This window comes from Pseudochaenichthys georgianus, chromosome 17 (genome assembly GCF_902827115.2).
Source record: "Pseudochaenichthys georgianus chromosome 17, fPseGeo1.2, whole genome shotgun sequence".
NCBI lineage: Eukaryota > Metazoa > Chordata > Actinopteri > Perciformes > Channichthyidae > Pseudochaenichthys > Pseudochaenichthys georgianus.
In genome coordinates this window covers 452,626-470,061 of record NC_047519.1, presented here as the reverse complement: position 1 = coordinate 470,061, position 17,436 = coordinate 452,626, and the positions used below count along the sequence as shown (strand labels likewise).

The 17,436-nt window shown below is 45.5% G+C and overlaps 1 protein-coding gene across 1 annotated transcript in view; it reads left to right on the top strand.

Annotated features, from left to right (window-relative positions):
* The window catches only part of LOC117462768 (protein Niban 1-like), a 25,196-nt gene that overhangs the window by 653 nt on the left and 7,107 nt on the right, over positions 1–17,436 (top strand). Inside the window, exons 2-9 of the mRNA XM_034105084.1 lie at positions 2,084–2,214; positions 2,478–2,615; positions 2,712–2,829; positions 3,225–3,386; positions 11,665–11,780; positions 11,860–11,964; positions 12,567–12,729; positions 12,857–13,038. Of these exons, the coding sequence (XP_033960975.1) occupies positions 2,084–2,214; positions 2,478–2,615; positions 2,712–2,829; positions 3,225–3,386; positions 11,665–11,780; positions 11,860–11,964; positions 12,567–12,729; positions 12,857–13,038 (1,115 nt within the window). The remainder of the gene's footprint in view (positions 1–2,083; positions 2,215–2,477; positions 2,616–2,711; positions 2,830–3,224; positions 3,387–11,664; positions 11,781–11,859; positions 11,965–12,566; positions 12,730–12,856; positions 13,039–17,436) is intronic.

The window sequence follows — 17,436 nt, the reverse complement described above, 5'->3', positions numbered from 1 at the left end:
ACTCTTTTTTCCGTCTTTTACATTTGATTGTGTCCAGCATCTAGTATTCATTGTCTCAATGTCCGTGATTCTTTCAATACGTTTTGGACCAAATGAACCCTGTGTAATCCAGCAGCACAGTATATTTAAATCTATGATCATTTTAGTGTGTAGTGGTGTTTGGACTACATTGTAATATTAGATGTTCTACTTGCATGGCAGGGCATCAATTAATTTGACATTGGTTTTGATTGGATAGCATCCAGCAAAGAGGAAGACAAGGACACACGGGAGGGGTGTGACCTGCAACACACTAATCATAGACATCACACACATTCACCAACTTGTTCCTTTTTGTTATCAAAATAAATAGTTTTTCTTTTTTAAATTACATTATAAATTTGACTTTCAAACCAACCTAGATTAAACACAATGATGATGTGCTATGAGAATCGCTGAGCTCATGTCGATGTGTGCATTCCTATACATGTTATCAGCACAGTCACATCCTGTCAGCCACTAATCTCCTCCAATGTAATTACTGCCATTTCCAACTATGACATTATTATGGGCTGTGTGATCTCTGTGTGTGTGTGTGTGTGTGTGTGTGCGCGCGCGTGTGTGTGTGTGTGTGTGTGTGTGTGTGTGTGTGTGTGTGTGTGTGTGTGTGGGTGGGTGTGTGCGCGCGCGTGGGTGTGTGTGTGCGCGCGCGTGTGTGGGTGTGTGTGCGTGGGTGTGTGTGCGCGTGTGTGTGTGTGCGTGTGTGTGGGTGTGTGTGTGCGCGCGCGCGTGTGGGTGCGTGTGTGTGTGTGTGTGTGCGCGCGCGCACGTGTGTGTGTGTGTGCGTGTGTGTGTGGGTGTGTCAGGCTACAGAGTGACCTAAACTGTGTATGAATTTGGACATTCACTTTAAACAAATGATAAAACGATAAACAACCGATTATGACAACTCACCAGGAGCCTCCAGTGGTGGAAGTACATTAATCCCATCTTTGTATACTGTAGGTCAACAGATATTTGATATCTGAAAGACCTCGTGCAAACCAGTGAATAGGTTCCTAGTGGCACAAAGAAGTATTCCTAGAGTCTGTTGGTTCCCATGTTTGTTCTTCCAGACCAAGAGTTGGGCCATGGTTTAATAATAGCCTCCTCAACTATACGGCAACCTGAGCAGGTGCACTTTGAAGCTGCATTCGCTCACTTGGGGGAAGTGAAACACACAAGAAAAAGACCATTAACAAATGATCATCATATGAAGTTTGATTGCTTTACACATCCAGTTGTCATGGAAAGACATTAGCATCCCATGAATGGTCATTTGTGCACCAATTAAATGTAAGTCCAATATACAATCCCATGTCAACAGCTCTGCTTTGCTCTGAACCAACTCCTGAAAAAGAAACATGACAGCTAAATACTCCACTATGTTCACCAGCTAGTCGCCCACTTCAACCAAAATAGTAAAGTTGAGGATTGTAAAAACTCAAGACGAGCTAAGAGAGATGTTGATGCTGTGTAGCAAAAATAACTGCATGGTTCATCTGGGTTCAAGAATGTCTAGTTTCACATTGTAGACAAATATTGAATCCATTGTAATAATATTTACTTTTGCAACTTCAAATACTTAATTCAGAGCAGAGGGATTGACTCCATTGCTCTATGCATGCTCACACCTGAGGTGGCAGCTAGCAGCTAATGGTGCTAAGAGCGAAAACAGTGCAAACAACATAAAAAGAGCTGACGGAGTGAAAACCTGAGGGCAAATCAGATGGTGACTACTACATTGTTGCATCAATGCCTCCAGTCCACACAGGGTTATCAGTGTTAACAGCCAATGGAGAGCAGTGCAGAGTGGCAGCCATTAGACACACAAACAAGGACTCAAATACGTACAGACGACCGGCTATGAAAAAACAAAGACAAAAAGATGCTATCTCATTCATTTTAAAGCATTGAGGATCTTTAATATTTATTGTTTTCCATTGAAGCTAAATCTATCACCAAATGTTTGTATGTACTAATAGATCCTTCCAGCACATTAACAGGCTTATTATTCATTTTTGAGATGGCAGAAAGCATTTAAAATAAATCTGTGTGTTTCCAGGGCTTGTGGACAGTACGTTCCAGAGCTTTAGTGTGTTTTACCGACAGCAGTATTCTGCAGCCTACACCGTACATTTGCACCAGGAGGTGGAGCCTAAGAAAGAGGGGAGGAGCCTACTGCTCGCACATGGGGTAGGAGCTGCACCTGTCAATCATTCCTTCAAACAAAAATCTGTGCACTTTATTCAGACATGAACGTTTGTGTATCTCTCTCTCTGTGTGTGTGTGTGTGTGTGTGTGTGTGTGTGTGTGTGTGTGTGTGTGTGTGTGTGTGTGTGTGTGTGTGTGTGTGTGTGTGTGTGTGTGTGTGTGTGTGTGTGTGTGTGTGTGTGTGTGTGTGTGTGTGTGTGTGTGTGTGTGTGTGTGTGTGTGTGTGTGTGTGTGTGTGTGTGTAGCCTCAGTATGCTCCAGAGGAAGTGCTATACCAAGGGAGTGTGAAGTTCTCCTGCTGGTACGAGCAGGGGAAGAAATGCAAAGAGAGATTCATCGTACTGAGACGAGAATACAAAGTGGAAATACATGAAAACGCAGAGGTAACACATGCAATCATTTTAACAAATTAAATATGACATATACATAAAATTGACTTGGATGTGTGCTGGACGTGTTGTCTGTGTTCCCACCTTTAGACCTTCAGTCGTGGATGTGCAGCGAAGTTGGTCCTCCAGCCAGCAGGGGGCAGTGTGTTCACAAAAGAGGAGGAGTCCAAAGCTCACCTGGAGCGAACCTGTGCTGGAATACTCAATGGCAATAATACCTTATTTCTTTATAATACTACACCTCGGTATTTAACAATAGCTAGTTCCGCCATTCATTTTGCCAGCAATTTAGGTAAGGTAACATAAGCAAGCTCAAACACATAGGCTACTGAATACTTTCACTGCTTTACCTTGCCTTAAGACAGCTATAAAGCTATAAAGAGGAAACCTTTATCTATGTTCCTGCCAAAGCCACCTCTAATTGAGTTTTGTATCGCAGAGAATTCATTCTAAGGAGGTAACGTGAAGTGTAGTTAGCTACTGATACCACACTGTCGTCAACTTAGAGGAAGCTTGGTCTAATTAATAAAGTGCTTACTAAAGAATGAAGGCAGTCAAGTTCACACCTGAAACAATTGTGTGTGTGTCCATGTGTGTGTTTAGGAGTGAAGGAGGATTCTTCTTCGGTGGTATCCTCTCCAGATGTGCTGGCAGTGTATCTGCACCTGCCTTATATGGGCCACACTTGTTTCCTGTTCCAACAGGAAGAAGAACGTGATAACTTCCTTTCTGCCATCAAGACCTGCATTAGACACAGCAACCTTGGTAAACCCCCCACTCACAAACACATTCTCTCTATGGCCAGCTATTACACCTAGTGTAAACAACTTTGTTTCTATCGGTAAATACACATCTGAGTTGACAAATATGACATGTGGGGTACCTCAAGGCTCCATCTTGGGGCCTCTTCTCTTTAACGTCTACATGCTACCACTGGCTCAGATAATGAAAAACAACAAAATAAGTTACCATAGCTATGCAGATGACACACACATTTACGTAACAATTTCACCAGGAGACTATGCTCCAATTCAAACACTGAGTAAGTGCTTTCTGTCCCCAGAGTCAGAACTAAACATGGTAAAGCAGCGTTCAGTTATTATGCTCCAAATATCTGGAACAAACTCCCAGAAACCTGCAGGTCCGCTGCAACTCTGACTACTTTTAAATCCAGCAAGAAGACTTTTCTTTTTGTCGCTGCTTTTAATTGAACTATTCATATCTTAGACTGCACTTTAACTTTTATCCATGTATTTTTTCTTTTTATGTTTATTTTATTAGCTTTTCTTTTTAATGACGGATTTTAAATGCCATTTTCTTAATGTCTTTCGTTTTTGGTAAAGCACTTTGAATTGCCTTGTGTTGAAAAGTGCTATATAAATAAACTTGCCTTGCCTTGCCTAGCCTTGCCTTGCTAGCCTAGCCTAGCCTTGCTTGCCTTGCCTTGCCTTGCCTTGCCTAGCCTTGCTAGCCTAGCCTAGCCTAGCCTAGTGCTGTACCCACGTTTTACATATGCAGTATAAAAAAATGAAATGAAAGATCGTTTGGGGAAGTGATGGACAGCATTGCCCAAACATTCAAAACGTAACTTAAAATGAGGAATTACTCACGTCTGGACAAACGTATTTTGCTATCCTTTATAAATAATTCCAACATTTTAACAACATCGTTTCTGAAATGCATCGTTTAACTTCTTTCCAAATAGTGATACGAGACGATACCAATCTCATGTTTGTGAATAAAACACAGACTATGAAACTTTCCAATAATTAATACAACTTACGTACATAATTTCAAGTCATTATTAATAAAATTAACCTTAACTCAATTAAGCACTTAAATGTGTTGATTGTTATGTCTGTCTTGTATGCCAGTAGCTTACAGCGTCTAATCTAGTGGTAGCTAGCATAATCAAACTTAGATATTTAGATGTATTGAGATCACTCATTCTGACTTTCATCCTCTTTTGCTAATACTATAGCACATTTTACTATGTTACCAATGAACATTTCAATGGTTTTATCAGTCAACAAAATAAGAAACAACATATTTTAGGATCAAATTATCAAAACAAGTCCTGGTTACTGTTTTGTACATTTGGAAAAAGGGCAGTTTTCATTTCTACTGGTGAAATGTGTTATTTGAAATTTGCTGATGATGCAACACTACATACTTTAAAGGGAAATGGAAACACTTTTCAAACTGCTTTCCATGCGACAATATTACCATTAGGAAATGTATTTATCTAGTCTATTTCCAATGTAAACGATCGAGATACGCGAATTTACTTTTTGAAATACGTGCCTAATGACCATGGGCGCTTCCATTGCTCCGGGACTTTTCCAGTGACGTCACTGATTGGGTACGGCTTCCTGGGCCAAAGCTCAATAACAAACAACATGGCGTGCAATGCACCAGTAGTTTACATTACAAGAAAACGGTCGTCGTCAGGAGTTTATTGTATTGCCCCAGGCTGCACAAATGGATTTTATACGAAGAAGGAAGAAGTACATTTCCATAGGCTGCCACTAAAGGATGAGAAGCTGCTCAAAGTCCAGTCTGGATGCCTGGTTCAATACAAAACATTGGATTTGAAGCCAGGATCTGTTCCCACAATATTCGATTTCTCAACGTATGCAGTCGGGAACACCGACCGTCCCAGCACGTCGGCCGCGCAAGACAATGACAGTGTCAACAAATGTGAAGTTCGAGCCACCAAACGAGTTGCTTCAGCTGCCGAGAGAGAGGTAAATATTGCAGCACTACTAGCTCACACATGTATTTACTGACACAGTGTGACCTTATTAATTAACGCAATCGCGTCCAAACTAAATGGTAGCTATTATTATGACGCACAATAGAGAATTGGGGGTGTTCTATAGCTCAACTAATTAAACTGGCATACACACGCTCATCTGTCGAAAACAGCCCTAAAAAGGCTAGTATTGCTATCAATGGATGGTATTGCAGGACCCAGAGCGCACGGAGCACAGAGCGGACAGCAGATAACGGAATTGCAGTTGTATTGCTTATAGATTATCAGAACATTTCAAAGGGGACACAGCCCCATTGGATATTAACCTATGGATTAACTACATCATCGTTTTTATCGTTGTAATGCCATTGAAGACCAGTTTAGACCAGACAATGAGGAAGGTAAGCCGTTAGCCTGGCGTATGTTAGTACCTAGCGCCACTTGTTTTGATGTACGTTTTTGTGGATAACCTCGCGAGTTTGTATCTTTCAGTGTTGAGGTGGGCACCGTTAGATTCTGTGTCTCCTTGCGATCATAAACGATGTGTTGGATGTGCGGCTAGGATAAGTAATAAGGGAGCTATCGGTGCAGTAATAGGTTAGCATTTTCGCTCGGGGCTAATTCAGAGGCTCACTGTTAGCATTGTGTTTTTTTAATTTTTTTATTCCGGATCGTATGCCACTCTATTCGACCGAATCGGTTCATAAGCATAGGCCATGGGATGCCTGGTAACTGTAGATGCTTCCACATCAATGTCATCTCCCGACGAATAGTCAAATTCATCGTTCAAAACGTCGATCTCATTGCAAAATTCCTCCATCGCTGCCATATCTGCCACGTTGAGTTGACTTCCGGTATGGATACCCGGAGCGAGGACCCACCCAGTGACGTCACCATTTGGGACTCCCCTAATGGCGGCGGCCTGGTCCCGGAATTCCCCACCCGGCCGGCGGATAATTAATTTTCTTTTGGCGAGTAATATCATATACAATAAATATTACGATCAATATCCATTGTAAAATGAATAAACTACCGGAATATTATAGCTGTAATGGTGTTTCCTTTCCCCTTTAAATCATTTCCTGTTAACAAAAGGTCCTGTACAGTATTAGCTGCTAAAGCGGTACGTGAGTCATACCCACCATCCAAATGCTGAGGTAGTGGGAGGCTTCTAAAGACTCAATAAGGCCGAAACACTTCAACCCATCTGTAACGTCGAGTTTTTAAAATATTAAACCTGCCAATTGCCCCTGCTGATTGGCTCTTCTTGAATGGGTCCCTCATGTGGTGGCAGTTGCCCTGGCGACAGATACAAATATAAATGCTGTTCACTTCCTTTGTGGTTAAGCATAAACACCCCCTTAACATTATTGCAAAACACAGCATGACATATCTGCACAGCCACCAAGAAACTGAGCAGCAACAGGAAGCAACACACAGCTGGCCAGCAGGGACCCGTTTACTCTGGACTCTAACAGGAGCTACGATATATGGTCGTAAATAAATCACAAATGAATATAAGGTTATATTAAAAATAAATAAATACTTTGGCAGAAAAGTAAACCACAAAGGGCAAGGTGCTTATATTTAGTCTTTAATTCAGGGGTGGATTTTAGGCCTACATGAATTAAACGTGTCAGAGTGTTATCTCCCATGTATTCTCAATGTAAGTGCATGTGCGTTAACCTGCACACGCAGGCCATCTAACTATCTGAATATTAGACACTTTAAATAGCAGGAAATGACTTTAGACCAGATTTCTGTTCTCTCTGCTGCCTCAAAATACCAATGCACCAACAATGCACCTGCCACACTCAGTGGCTTCGTGTCAGGTGGAGCCGTCAACTGGAGGCTGGTTCAGAACAATTATTATTTGAACAGATAAAACTCAAAGTAAACGACACTCCAACAGAAAGAAACACCAATGTCCAACACCAACACACGAGGAGGTCAGTCATGTTTTTTTTACTGAAGAATAAATGTGTTTATTATTATGTTATAGTCGGACAATGGTGTGTAGACAATGGATGCCACCACATGGGCTGAATCGTGTGAGTGCGTGTGAGTGTGAGTGCGTGTGAGTGTGTGTGCGTGTGAGTGTGTCATCAGCATTTGATTGCATGCTGCCTGATTCATACTGATGGTGTTGACTGTAAGGGAAACCTCTGTGTAGCGATGCAGTGGGAGTCACTGACTCAGGAAGGAGACACGGTGGAGCAGGAGCTTCGATGTCAAACACTGGAGGTTTATTTGGAGTTACGGCCGGAGAGATTCACATCACAAGTCACACAGTCACGGTCTGACTGCACGGGTGGTTGCCACGTCAACTCTGGAGCGCCTCTCTCTTGCTAGCCCATTGAACTGGTTTCACAGAGTCATCAACATGTCTTGATAAGATAGCTTTAGACAGTTTGGGTACACTGAGTTACCTGCGTCCGTCACCTATGGCCTCGAGGATGTCATACCTTGGAGTCCACAAACAACAAAGAAGGAAGTGTCCCAGTGCACCCACAGCAACAGACCATCTGTGACCTAGTGTTGCCCGGTCACAGAATGGGAACAATAACATTATGGCTCAAGCAGCCTGTGTCCTTAAAGGAGATAAACAGACGTCAGGGTTGGTCCTGTACGTCATATCTAGGAGTCTAGGTCAATTATTTCCCTAACAATGATGATGAAGGAAGTTTCCTCAGCATTACAGCTTTCTGTTCCTCAAAATAAATCAAGTGTTGAATCAGACTTTAGTTCCACCTGGAGTGAATCCACCAGCTACCCTGCAGTCTACAAAGCCATTCAGACTAGCTGCACCTCCACCAGCTACCCTGCAGTCTACAAAGTACTTCAGACTAGCTGCACCTTCACCAGCTACCCTGCAGTCTACAAAGTACTTCAGACTAGCTGCACCTTCACCAGCTACCCTGCAGTCTACAAAGTACTTCAGACTAGCTGCACCTTCACCAGCTACCCTGCAGTCTACAAAGTACTTCAGACTAGCTGCACCTTCACCAGCTACCCTGCAGTCTACAAAGTACTTCAGACTAGCTGCACCTCCACCAGCTACCCTGCAGTCTACAAAGTACTTCAGACTAGCTGCACCTTCACCAGCTACCCTGCAGTCTACAAAGTACTTCAGACTAGCTGCACCTTCACCAGCTACCCTGCAGTCTACAAAGTACTTCAGACTAGCTGCACCTTCACCAGCTACCCTGCAGCCTACAAAGTACTTCAGACTAGCTGCACCTCCACCAGCTACCCTGCAGTCTACAAAGTACTTCAGACTAGCTGCACCTTCACCAGCTACCCTGCAGTCTACAAAGTACTTCAGACTAGCTGCACCTTCACCAGCTACCCTGCAGTCTACAAAGTACTTCAGACTAGCTGCACCTTCACCAGCTACCCTGCAGTCTACAAAGTACTTCAGACTAGCTGCACCTCCACCAGCTACCCTGCAGTCTACAAAGTACTTCAGACTAGCTGCACCTTCACCAGCTACCCTGCAGTCTACAAAGTACTTCAGACTAGCTGCACCTTCACCAGCTACCCTGCAGTCTACAAAGTACTTCAGACTAGCTGCACCTTCACCAGCTACCCTGCAGTCTACAAAGTACTTCAGACTAGCTGCACCTCCACCAGCTACCCTGCAGTCTACAAAGTACTTCAGACTAGCTGCACCTTCACCAGCTACCCTGCAGTCTACAAAGTACTTCAGACTAGCTGCACCTTCACCAGCTACCCTGCAGTCTACAAAGTACTTCAGACTAGCTGCACCTTCACCAGCTTTGAGAACACTTTCATGATCAATCATTATAAAACATATCATATATATTATTCTGAAATGGACCAATCTGCACAATGACTACTTTTACTTTTGGTACTTTGATTATATTTTGCTGATAATACTTTTGTGGGAGAGAAACTCCCTTTGGAGGGAACTAAGGGGTTTTAGCCTTTGTAGGCTATGTATGTATGTACATGCACAATAGCCAATATAACTAACTACATGAGAGGGAACACCCACACACAGAATAGGCCCTTAAGCTCTGTGCTATTCCACCAATCAGGAGGCAGAGTTTTCATATGCTGCATGTCAGTGTCCTTCGCTCATGATAAGCAGGAGCACCTAGGCTGCAGTCGGATAGTTTAAAAATCAGCTCCTAAGTTCTAACCCTATCGTCTATTCCTTGACCTCTGAGTGAAAGGTCACGGGGTTAAGGGATAGTGGATAGGAGAATTAAAAAGGATTTAGGAGAAGAGACTGCGGTACTTAGAGAATCCGAATGCACTTTCACTATCCGACGTGTTTATGATGCGCCAGCGGACGTCATTGTGTGCGTCTGCTGCTGTGGGGGAAACTATGGAAACCACAGTTTTCTATACAGCGGACTACAACATGGATGTTTAATAAGAACGAGGGACTACTGTGAACTCATCTAGAGACTCTGCACCGTGCTCTGGTGCTGCTGCTTTGCTTTATGAACGGGGACAACAGAGAAACATATTCTTCATGACCAAAGTTGGAATTGAAATAAAAAAGGAAAGTGAAACTTCTGCTCGTCACCCTCTCCCTCCGGTCCACATTAATACCAATGATCCCAATACGTATGATTGTATGAACTAAAGATCTTAACATCAATACAGATCTATTTATTATAAACGTTAGTCCTTAACATCTATCACTGTGTATATCACCATTCAAACATCTTTTAAAAGTTGAACAAACCCCACACAGCTCAGTAAAGACTGAAATGTTGACTTTATTTGATCATTTCAGTAAAAACTAACGTTCATATTTCTCTCTTTGATTATAATACTGATGAACGTTCAAAACAAAGCACTTTGGCAACTTACCACATACGTTTTAAAATGCTTAATAAGCACCGTAACTTTCATGATATCATTTCTCGGTCATAATCGTTTGTTTCCGTGAACGGCCGACTGTTGAGTGACGGCAAATGCTGCGGCTGCAATGCATTGTGGGGCAGCATTTTCTCCTCTCCTGTCAGTAGGGAGGTCCAGTGGTTCCTAAGCTAAAGGAGGTTATAAAGGAAGTTTGAAACCTCCTTTCCTATCATTCTCATCATTCTAGAGAATTCGAACGGCACTTATCATGGCTGCCACTGAGGGACTTCCGGGTCATTTCACTCCTTTAGGAAGGTTCCTAAGCTAAATGGACTATTCGACTTCAGCCCTAGTATAGCCTCGGCCCCCAGCATGTGGGGGGGGGGGGGTGGTTCTGTCTGCCGCCATGAGGAGTCGCCAGGACCAGAGTAATGCAGTCCATGTATCTTATATATTATTATATAGTCAGAGGTACTCAGGTCTTGTACTTGAGTAAAAGTAGAAGTACCAGAATGGATGAATACTCTGTTAGAGTGAAAGTCCTGCATTCAAAATGTTCCTCAAGTAAAAGTATAAAAGTATTATTATCAAAATATAGTTAAAGTAGCGACAGTAAAAGTAGTCATTGTGCAGATTGGTCCATTTCAGAATAATATATATGATATGTTTATAATGATTGATCATGAAAGTGTTCTCAAAGCTGGTGAAGGTGGAACACATTCTAATTCATTCACTGCTGGTTAGTATGTGAATGTAATCAAGCTGTTACTAAAGTCACATTTGAGTGTGATTATATATATATATATATCTTTTATTACTAATCCAGATCTGCAAAAGTAACTAAAAGGTAATAAACAATTGTTGTGGAGCAAGGCAAGGCAAGGCAAGGCAAGTTTATTTATAGAGCACTTTTCAACGCAAGGCAATTCAAAGTGCTTTACAAAAAAAAATGAAAGACATTAAGCATTACAAAAGAAAAGCTAATAAAATAAACATTAAGGAAAAATACATGGATAGAAGTTACAGTGCAGTCTAAAATATGAATAGTTCAATTAAACATTACAAGAAAAAGTACATGGATAAAAGTTACAGTGCAGTTTAAGATATACAGTAGAAGTACAAAGGAGTATACAATGGAAATACTCAAGTACAGTACTTGAGTAAATGTACTTAGTTACTTTACACCACAGTATATAGCCACCAGTGCAGAGGTGAGAGGAAAGGAAGGCGAGTCGATGTGCAGCCGCACGAACCAGGAACTCTGGAGTTAATTTGATAATGACTTTCCTCAAACAGTTGTTCCCTGCCGTTCTGAAACAAGTCCAGGGGAGTACAGAGCGTGTGCTCGTGGAAACAACGCACGTGGTGTGTGTTGGATAATAGAGCTGTAGACACAGACACAATACTGGGTTTGAAAAGAGGATGACCAGGGTCTCACTCCTCCTGCAGACCCCTGGTGTGACTCATCCTACGAGAGCCAGGCCTTCGTCCGAGCCCTCCGACTCTACCGACAGGACAGAGGAAGCTATGAATCCTGGGAAATGCTGCTCGGCACAGAGGAACAAGTCAGCAAGCACACACACATTTCAGTTTGGTTGTTGTTCCGGCTCATTTGATTATTAAATGATGTGTTTGCATGTGTAGGTGCTGGCCTCACAGGTGATAGAGGAAGTGTTGTCATGGCTACAGAGGCAGCTTCAGTCCAGAGTGAAGGGCAAGAAGGCTGAGAGGATTCGACAGTGGTTGGCAGTGAGTTAAACAGAAACTGTATTTCATAGTTGACTGTCACTTTGTTAATGAAACCTCTTAACAGACTACCGTCCCAACTTAGCGCAGATTACTTTCATATCATCTGATTTAAGGGAGACGAGTCTGGAGTAGTATTCTTTTGTGATAAAAACAGGATAATATAACACATATAATATTGTGAAAGGCACCATTAAGTACTTTTACTTCTGATACTGTAAGTACAAATAGATGATAATACTTCTGTACTTCTACTTAACATTTTGCATTTAAGACTTCTACTTGTAATGGAGTATTTAAAGACCATAGTATTTCAAGTAAAGGATCTGAGTACTTCTTCCACCTCTGTTTAAAGAGGACTTCACAATGACCACCTGTAGCTGAAGATATGTGGATGTGTTGGAAGCTGCTTGTCGTGTGCCCCCTAGTGGCAGCACGACGCAATGACTGCGTTCAGAGCAATGCAGCTTTAATGTTGGAAATATTCAGACATCATTTCTTTCTTCCAACTTCAGATTATAATCTTAATATTCTCAGAATTCTGCATTCCTTGTCAGATATTGATCTTTTAATTGATCCATTTATATGTGTCTGTGTATGTATAGACAGTGCAGGCTAGCTACTCGCTGGTGCTGGAGCAACTCTCCTTCAGTCTGGAGGCTCTGAGGGCCGAGTGTCGCCAGACAGCGTCAGCCAATCAGGCGCTGATCAGATCTAACCTGGACCAGATCATGTCCTCCCACTGCTTCCTGGAGGAGAAAGTCAAAGGTAGCGCACGCTAACCCGACACACAGAACATTCTGGAGAGGCAAGCGACGCTAACAAACAGATGTCCGTTGTTAAAAGAAAAGTCACTGTAAAGAATATTGTGTGTGTGTGTGTGTGTGTGTTCCAGCGTGTATATGTGCAGAAGCAGAGAAAGTGTGTGGTGAGTGTGTGTCGCCCAACATTCCCTCCATCCTTGAAGCGCTCACTGAACACATCAGTGCAGGGATTCAGGGGATGCAACACACACTGCACACACAGATGGACTCGGCCTTCACACACACTCATGGAGGAACAGAGGAGACCAAGAAGGTGAGAGACATGTGTTCAAAGTTAAAGTCTATGAATAATAATAATGGCTTGAATTTCAGAGTTTTAGTTGAGATATTTTGTGGTGATTTCTTGTTTTTCTTCAGAAAATCAATATACTTCATTCCAGAGCTGTTGGGCCAGAAAACACAACCTGCAGGATATGTTTACATGTTCTCAGGATACAGCCCAACAGGTCCAAGCAGACGGACCATTAGGGGCCCAACAGGTCCAAGCAGACGGACCATTAGGGGCCCAACAGGTCCAAGCAGACGGACCATTAGGGGCCCAACAGGTCCAAGCAGACGGACCATTAGGGGCCCATCAGGTCCAAGCAGACGGACCATTAGGGGCTCAACAGGTCCAAGCAGACGGACCATTAGGGGCCCAACAGGTCCAAGCAGACGGACCATTAGGGGCCCAACAGGTCCAAGCAGACGGACCATTAGGGGCCCAACAGGTCCAAGCAGACGGACCATTAGGGGCCCAACAGGTCCAAGCAGACGGACCATTAGGGGCCCAACAGGTCCAAGCAGACGGACCATTAGGGGCCCAACAGGTCCAAGCAGACGGACCATTAGGGGCCCAACAGGTCCAAGCAGACGGACCATTAGGGGCCCAACAGGTCCAAACAGATGGACCATTAGGGGCTCAACAGGTCCAAGCAGACGGACCATTAGGGGCCCAACAGGTCCAAGCAGACGGACCATTAGGGGCCCAACAGGTCCAAGCAGATGGACCATTAGGGGCTCAACAGGTCCAAGCAGACGGACCATTAGGGGCCCAACAGGTCCAAGCAGATGGACCATTAGGGGCCCAACAGGTCCAAGCAGACGGACCATTAGGGGCCCAACAGGTCCAAGCAGACGGACCATTAGGGGCCCAACAGGTCCAAGCAGATGGACCATTAGGGGCCCAACAGGTCCAAGCAGATGGACCATTAGGGGCCTAACAGGTCCAAGCAGATGGACCATTAGGGGCCCAACAGGTCCAAGCAGACGGACCATTAGGGGCCCAACAGGTCCAAACAGACGGACCATTAGGGGCCCAACAGGTCCAAGCAGACGGACCATTAGGGGCCCAACAGGTCCAAGCAGACGGACCATTAGGGGCCCAACAGGTCCAAGCAGACGGACCATTAGGGGCCCAACAGGTCCAAGCAGACGGACCATTAGGGGCCCAACAGGTCCAAGCAGATGGACCATTAGGGGCCCAACAGGTCCAAGCAGACGGACCATTAGGGGCCCAACAGGTCCAAGCAGACGGACCATTAGGGGCCCAACAGGTCCAAGGACCATTAGGGGCCCAACAGGTCCAAGCAGATGGACCATTAGGGGCCCAACAGGTCCAAACAGATGGACCATTAGGGGCTCAACAGGTCCAAGCAGACGGACCATTAGGGGCCCAACAGGTCCAAGCAGACGGACCATTAGGGGCCCAACAGGTCCAAGCAGACGGACCATTAGGGGCTCAACAGGTCCAAGCAGACGGACCATTAGGGGCCCAACAGGTCCAAGCAGATGGACCATTAGGGGCCCAACAGGTCCAAGCAGACGGACCATTAGGGGCCCAACAGGTCCAAGCAGACGGACCATTAGGGGCTCAACAGGTCCAAACAGATGGACCATTAGGGGCTCAACAGGTCCAAACAGATGGACCATTAGGGGCTCAACAGGTCCAAACAGATGGACCATTAGGGGCTCAACAGGTCCAAGCAGATGGACCATTAGGGGCTCAACAGGTCCAAGCAGATGGACCATTAGGGGCCTAACAGGTCCAAACAGATGGACCATTAGGGGCTCAACAGGTCCAAACAGATGGACCATTAGGGGCTCAACAGGTCCAAGCAGATGGACCATTAGGGGCTCAACAGGTCCAAACAGATGGACCATTAGGGGCCTAACAGGTCCAAACAGATGGACCATTAGGGGCTCAACAGGTCCAAACAGATGGACCATTAGGGGCTCAACAGGTCCAAGCAGATGGACCATTAGGGGCTCAACAGGTCCAAGCAGATGGACCATTAGGGGCCTAACAGGTCCAAGCAGATGGACCATTAGGGGCTCAACAGGTCCAAACAGATGGACCATTAGGGGCTCAACAGGTCCAAGCAGATGGACCATTAGGGGCTCAACAGGTCCAAACAGATGGACCATTAGGGGCTCAACAGGTCCAAGCAGATGGACCATTAGGGGCTCAACAGGTCCAAACAGATGGACCATTAGGGGCTCAACAGGTCCAAACAGATGGACCATTAGGGGCTCAACAGGTCCAAGCAGATGGACCATTAGGGGCTCAACAGGTCCAAGCAGATGGACCATTAGGGGCCTAACAGGTCCAAACAGATGGACCATTAGGGGCTCAACAGGTCCAAACAGATGGACCATTAGGGGCTCAACAGGTCCAAGCAGATGGACCATTAGGGGCTCAACAGGTCCAAACAGATGGACCATTAGGGGCCTAACAGGTCCAAACAGATGGACCATTAGGGGCTCAACAGGTCCAAACAGATGGACCATTAGGGGCTCAACAGGTCCAAGCAGATGGACCATTAGGGGCTCAACAGGTCCAAGCAGATGGACCATTAGGGGCCTAACAGGTCCAAGCAGATGGACCATTAGGGGCTCAACAGGTCCAAACAGATGGACCATTAGGGGCTCAACAGGTCCAAGCAGATGGACCATTAGGGGCTCAACAGGTCCAAACAGATGGACCATTAGGGGCTCAACAGGTCCAAACAGATGGACCATTAGGGGCTCAACAGGTCCAAACAGATGGACCATTAGGGGCCTAACAGGTCCAAACAGATGGACCATTAGGGGCTCAACAGGTCCAAACAGATGGACCATTAGGGGCTCAACAGGTCCAAGCAGATGGACCATTAGGGGCTCAACAGGTCCAAGCAGATGGACCATTAGGGGCTCAACATGTCCAAACAGATGGACCATTAGGGGCTCAACAGGTCCAAACAGATGGACCATTAGGGGCCGAACAGGTCCAAGCAGATGGACCATTAGGGGCTCAACAGGTCCAAGCAGATGGACCATTAGGGGCTCAACAGGTCCAAACAGATGGACCATTAGGGGCTCAACAGGTCCAAGCAGATGGACCATTAGGGGCTCAACAGGTCCAAGCAGATGGACCATTAGGGGCTCAACAGGTCCAAACAGATGGACCATTAGGGGCTCAACAGGTCCAAGCAGATGGACCATTAGGGGCTCAACAGGTCCAAACAGATGGACCATTAGGGGCTCAACAGGTCCAAACAGATGGACCATTAGGGGCTCAACAGGTCCAAACAGATGGACCATTAGGGGCTCAACAGGTCCAAGCAGATGGACCATTAGGGGCTCAACAGGTCCAAGCAGATGGACCATTAGGGGCTCAACAGGTCCAAACAGATGGACCATTAGGGGCTCAACAGGTCCAAGCAGATGGACCATTAGAGGCTCAACAGGTCCAAACAGATGGACCATTAGGGGCTCAACAGGTCCAAACAGATGGACCATTAGGGGCTCAACAGGTCCAAACAGATGGACCATTAGGGGCTCAACAGGTCCAAGCAGATGGACCATTAGGGGCTCAACAGGTCCAAGCAGATGGACCATTAGGGGCCTAACAGGTCCAAACAGATGGACCATTAGGGGCTCAACAGGTCCAAACAGATGGACCATTAGGGGCTCAACAGGTCCAAGCAGATGGACCATTAGGGGCTCAACAGGTCCAAGCAGATGGACCATTAGGGGCTCAACAGGTCCAAGCAGATGGACCATTAGGGGCCTAACAGGTCCAAGTAGATGGACCATTAGGGGCTCAACAGGTCCAAACAGATGGACCATTAGGGGCTCAACAGGTCCAAGCAGATGGACCATTAGGGGCTCAACAGGTCCAAACAGATGGACCATTAGGGGCTCAACAGGTCCAAGCAGACGGACCATTAGGGGCTCAACAGGTCCAAACAGACGGACCATTAGGGGCTCAACAGGTCCAAGCAGATGGACCATTAGGGGCTCAACAGGTCCAAACAGATGGACCATTAGGGGCCTAACAGGTCCAAGCAGATGGACCATTAGGGGCCTAACAGGTCCAAGCAGACGGACCATTAGGGGCTCAACAGGTCCAAACAGATGGACCATTAGGGGCTCAACAGGTCCAAGCAGATGGACCATTAGGGGCTCAACAGGTCCAAACAGATGGACCATTAGGGGCTCAACAGGTCCAAGCAGATGGACCATTAGGGGCTCAACAGGTCCAAACAGATGGACCATTAGGGGCTCAACAGGTCCAAGCAGACGGACCATTAGGGGCTCAACAGGTCCAAACAGATGGACCATTAGGGGCCTAACAGGTCCAAACAGATGGACCATTAGGGGCTCAACAGGTCCAAACAGATGGACCATT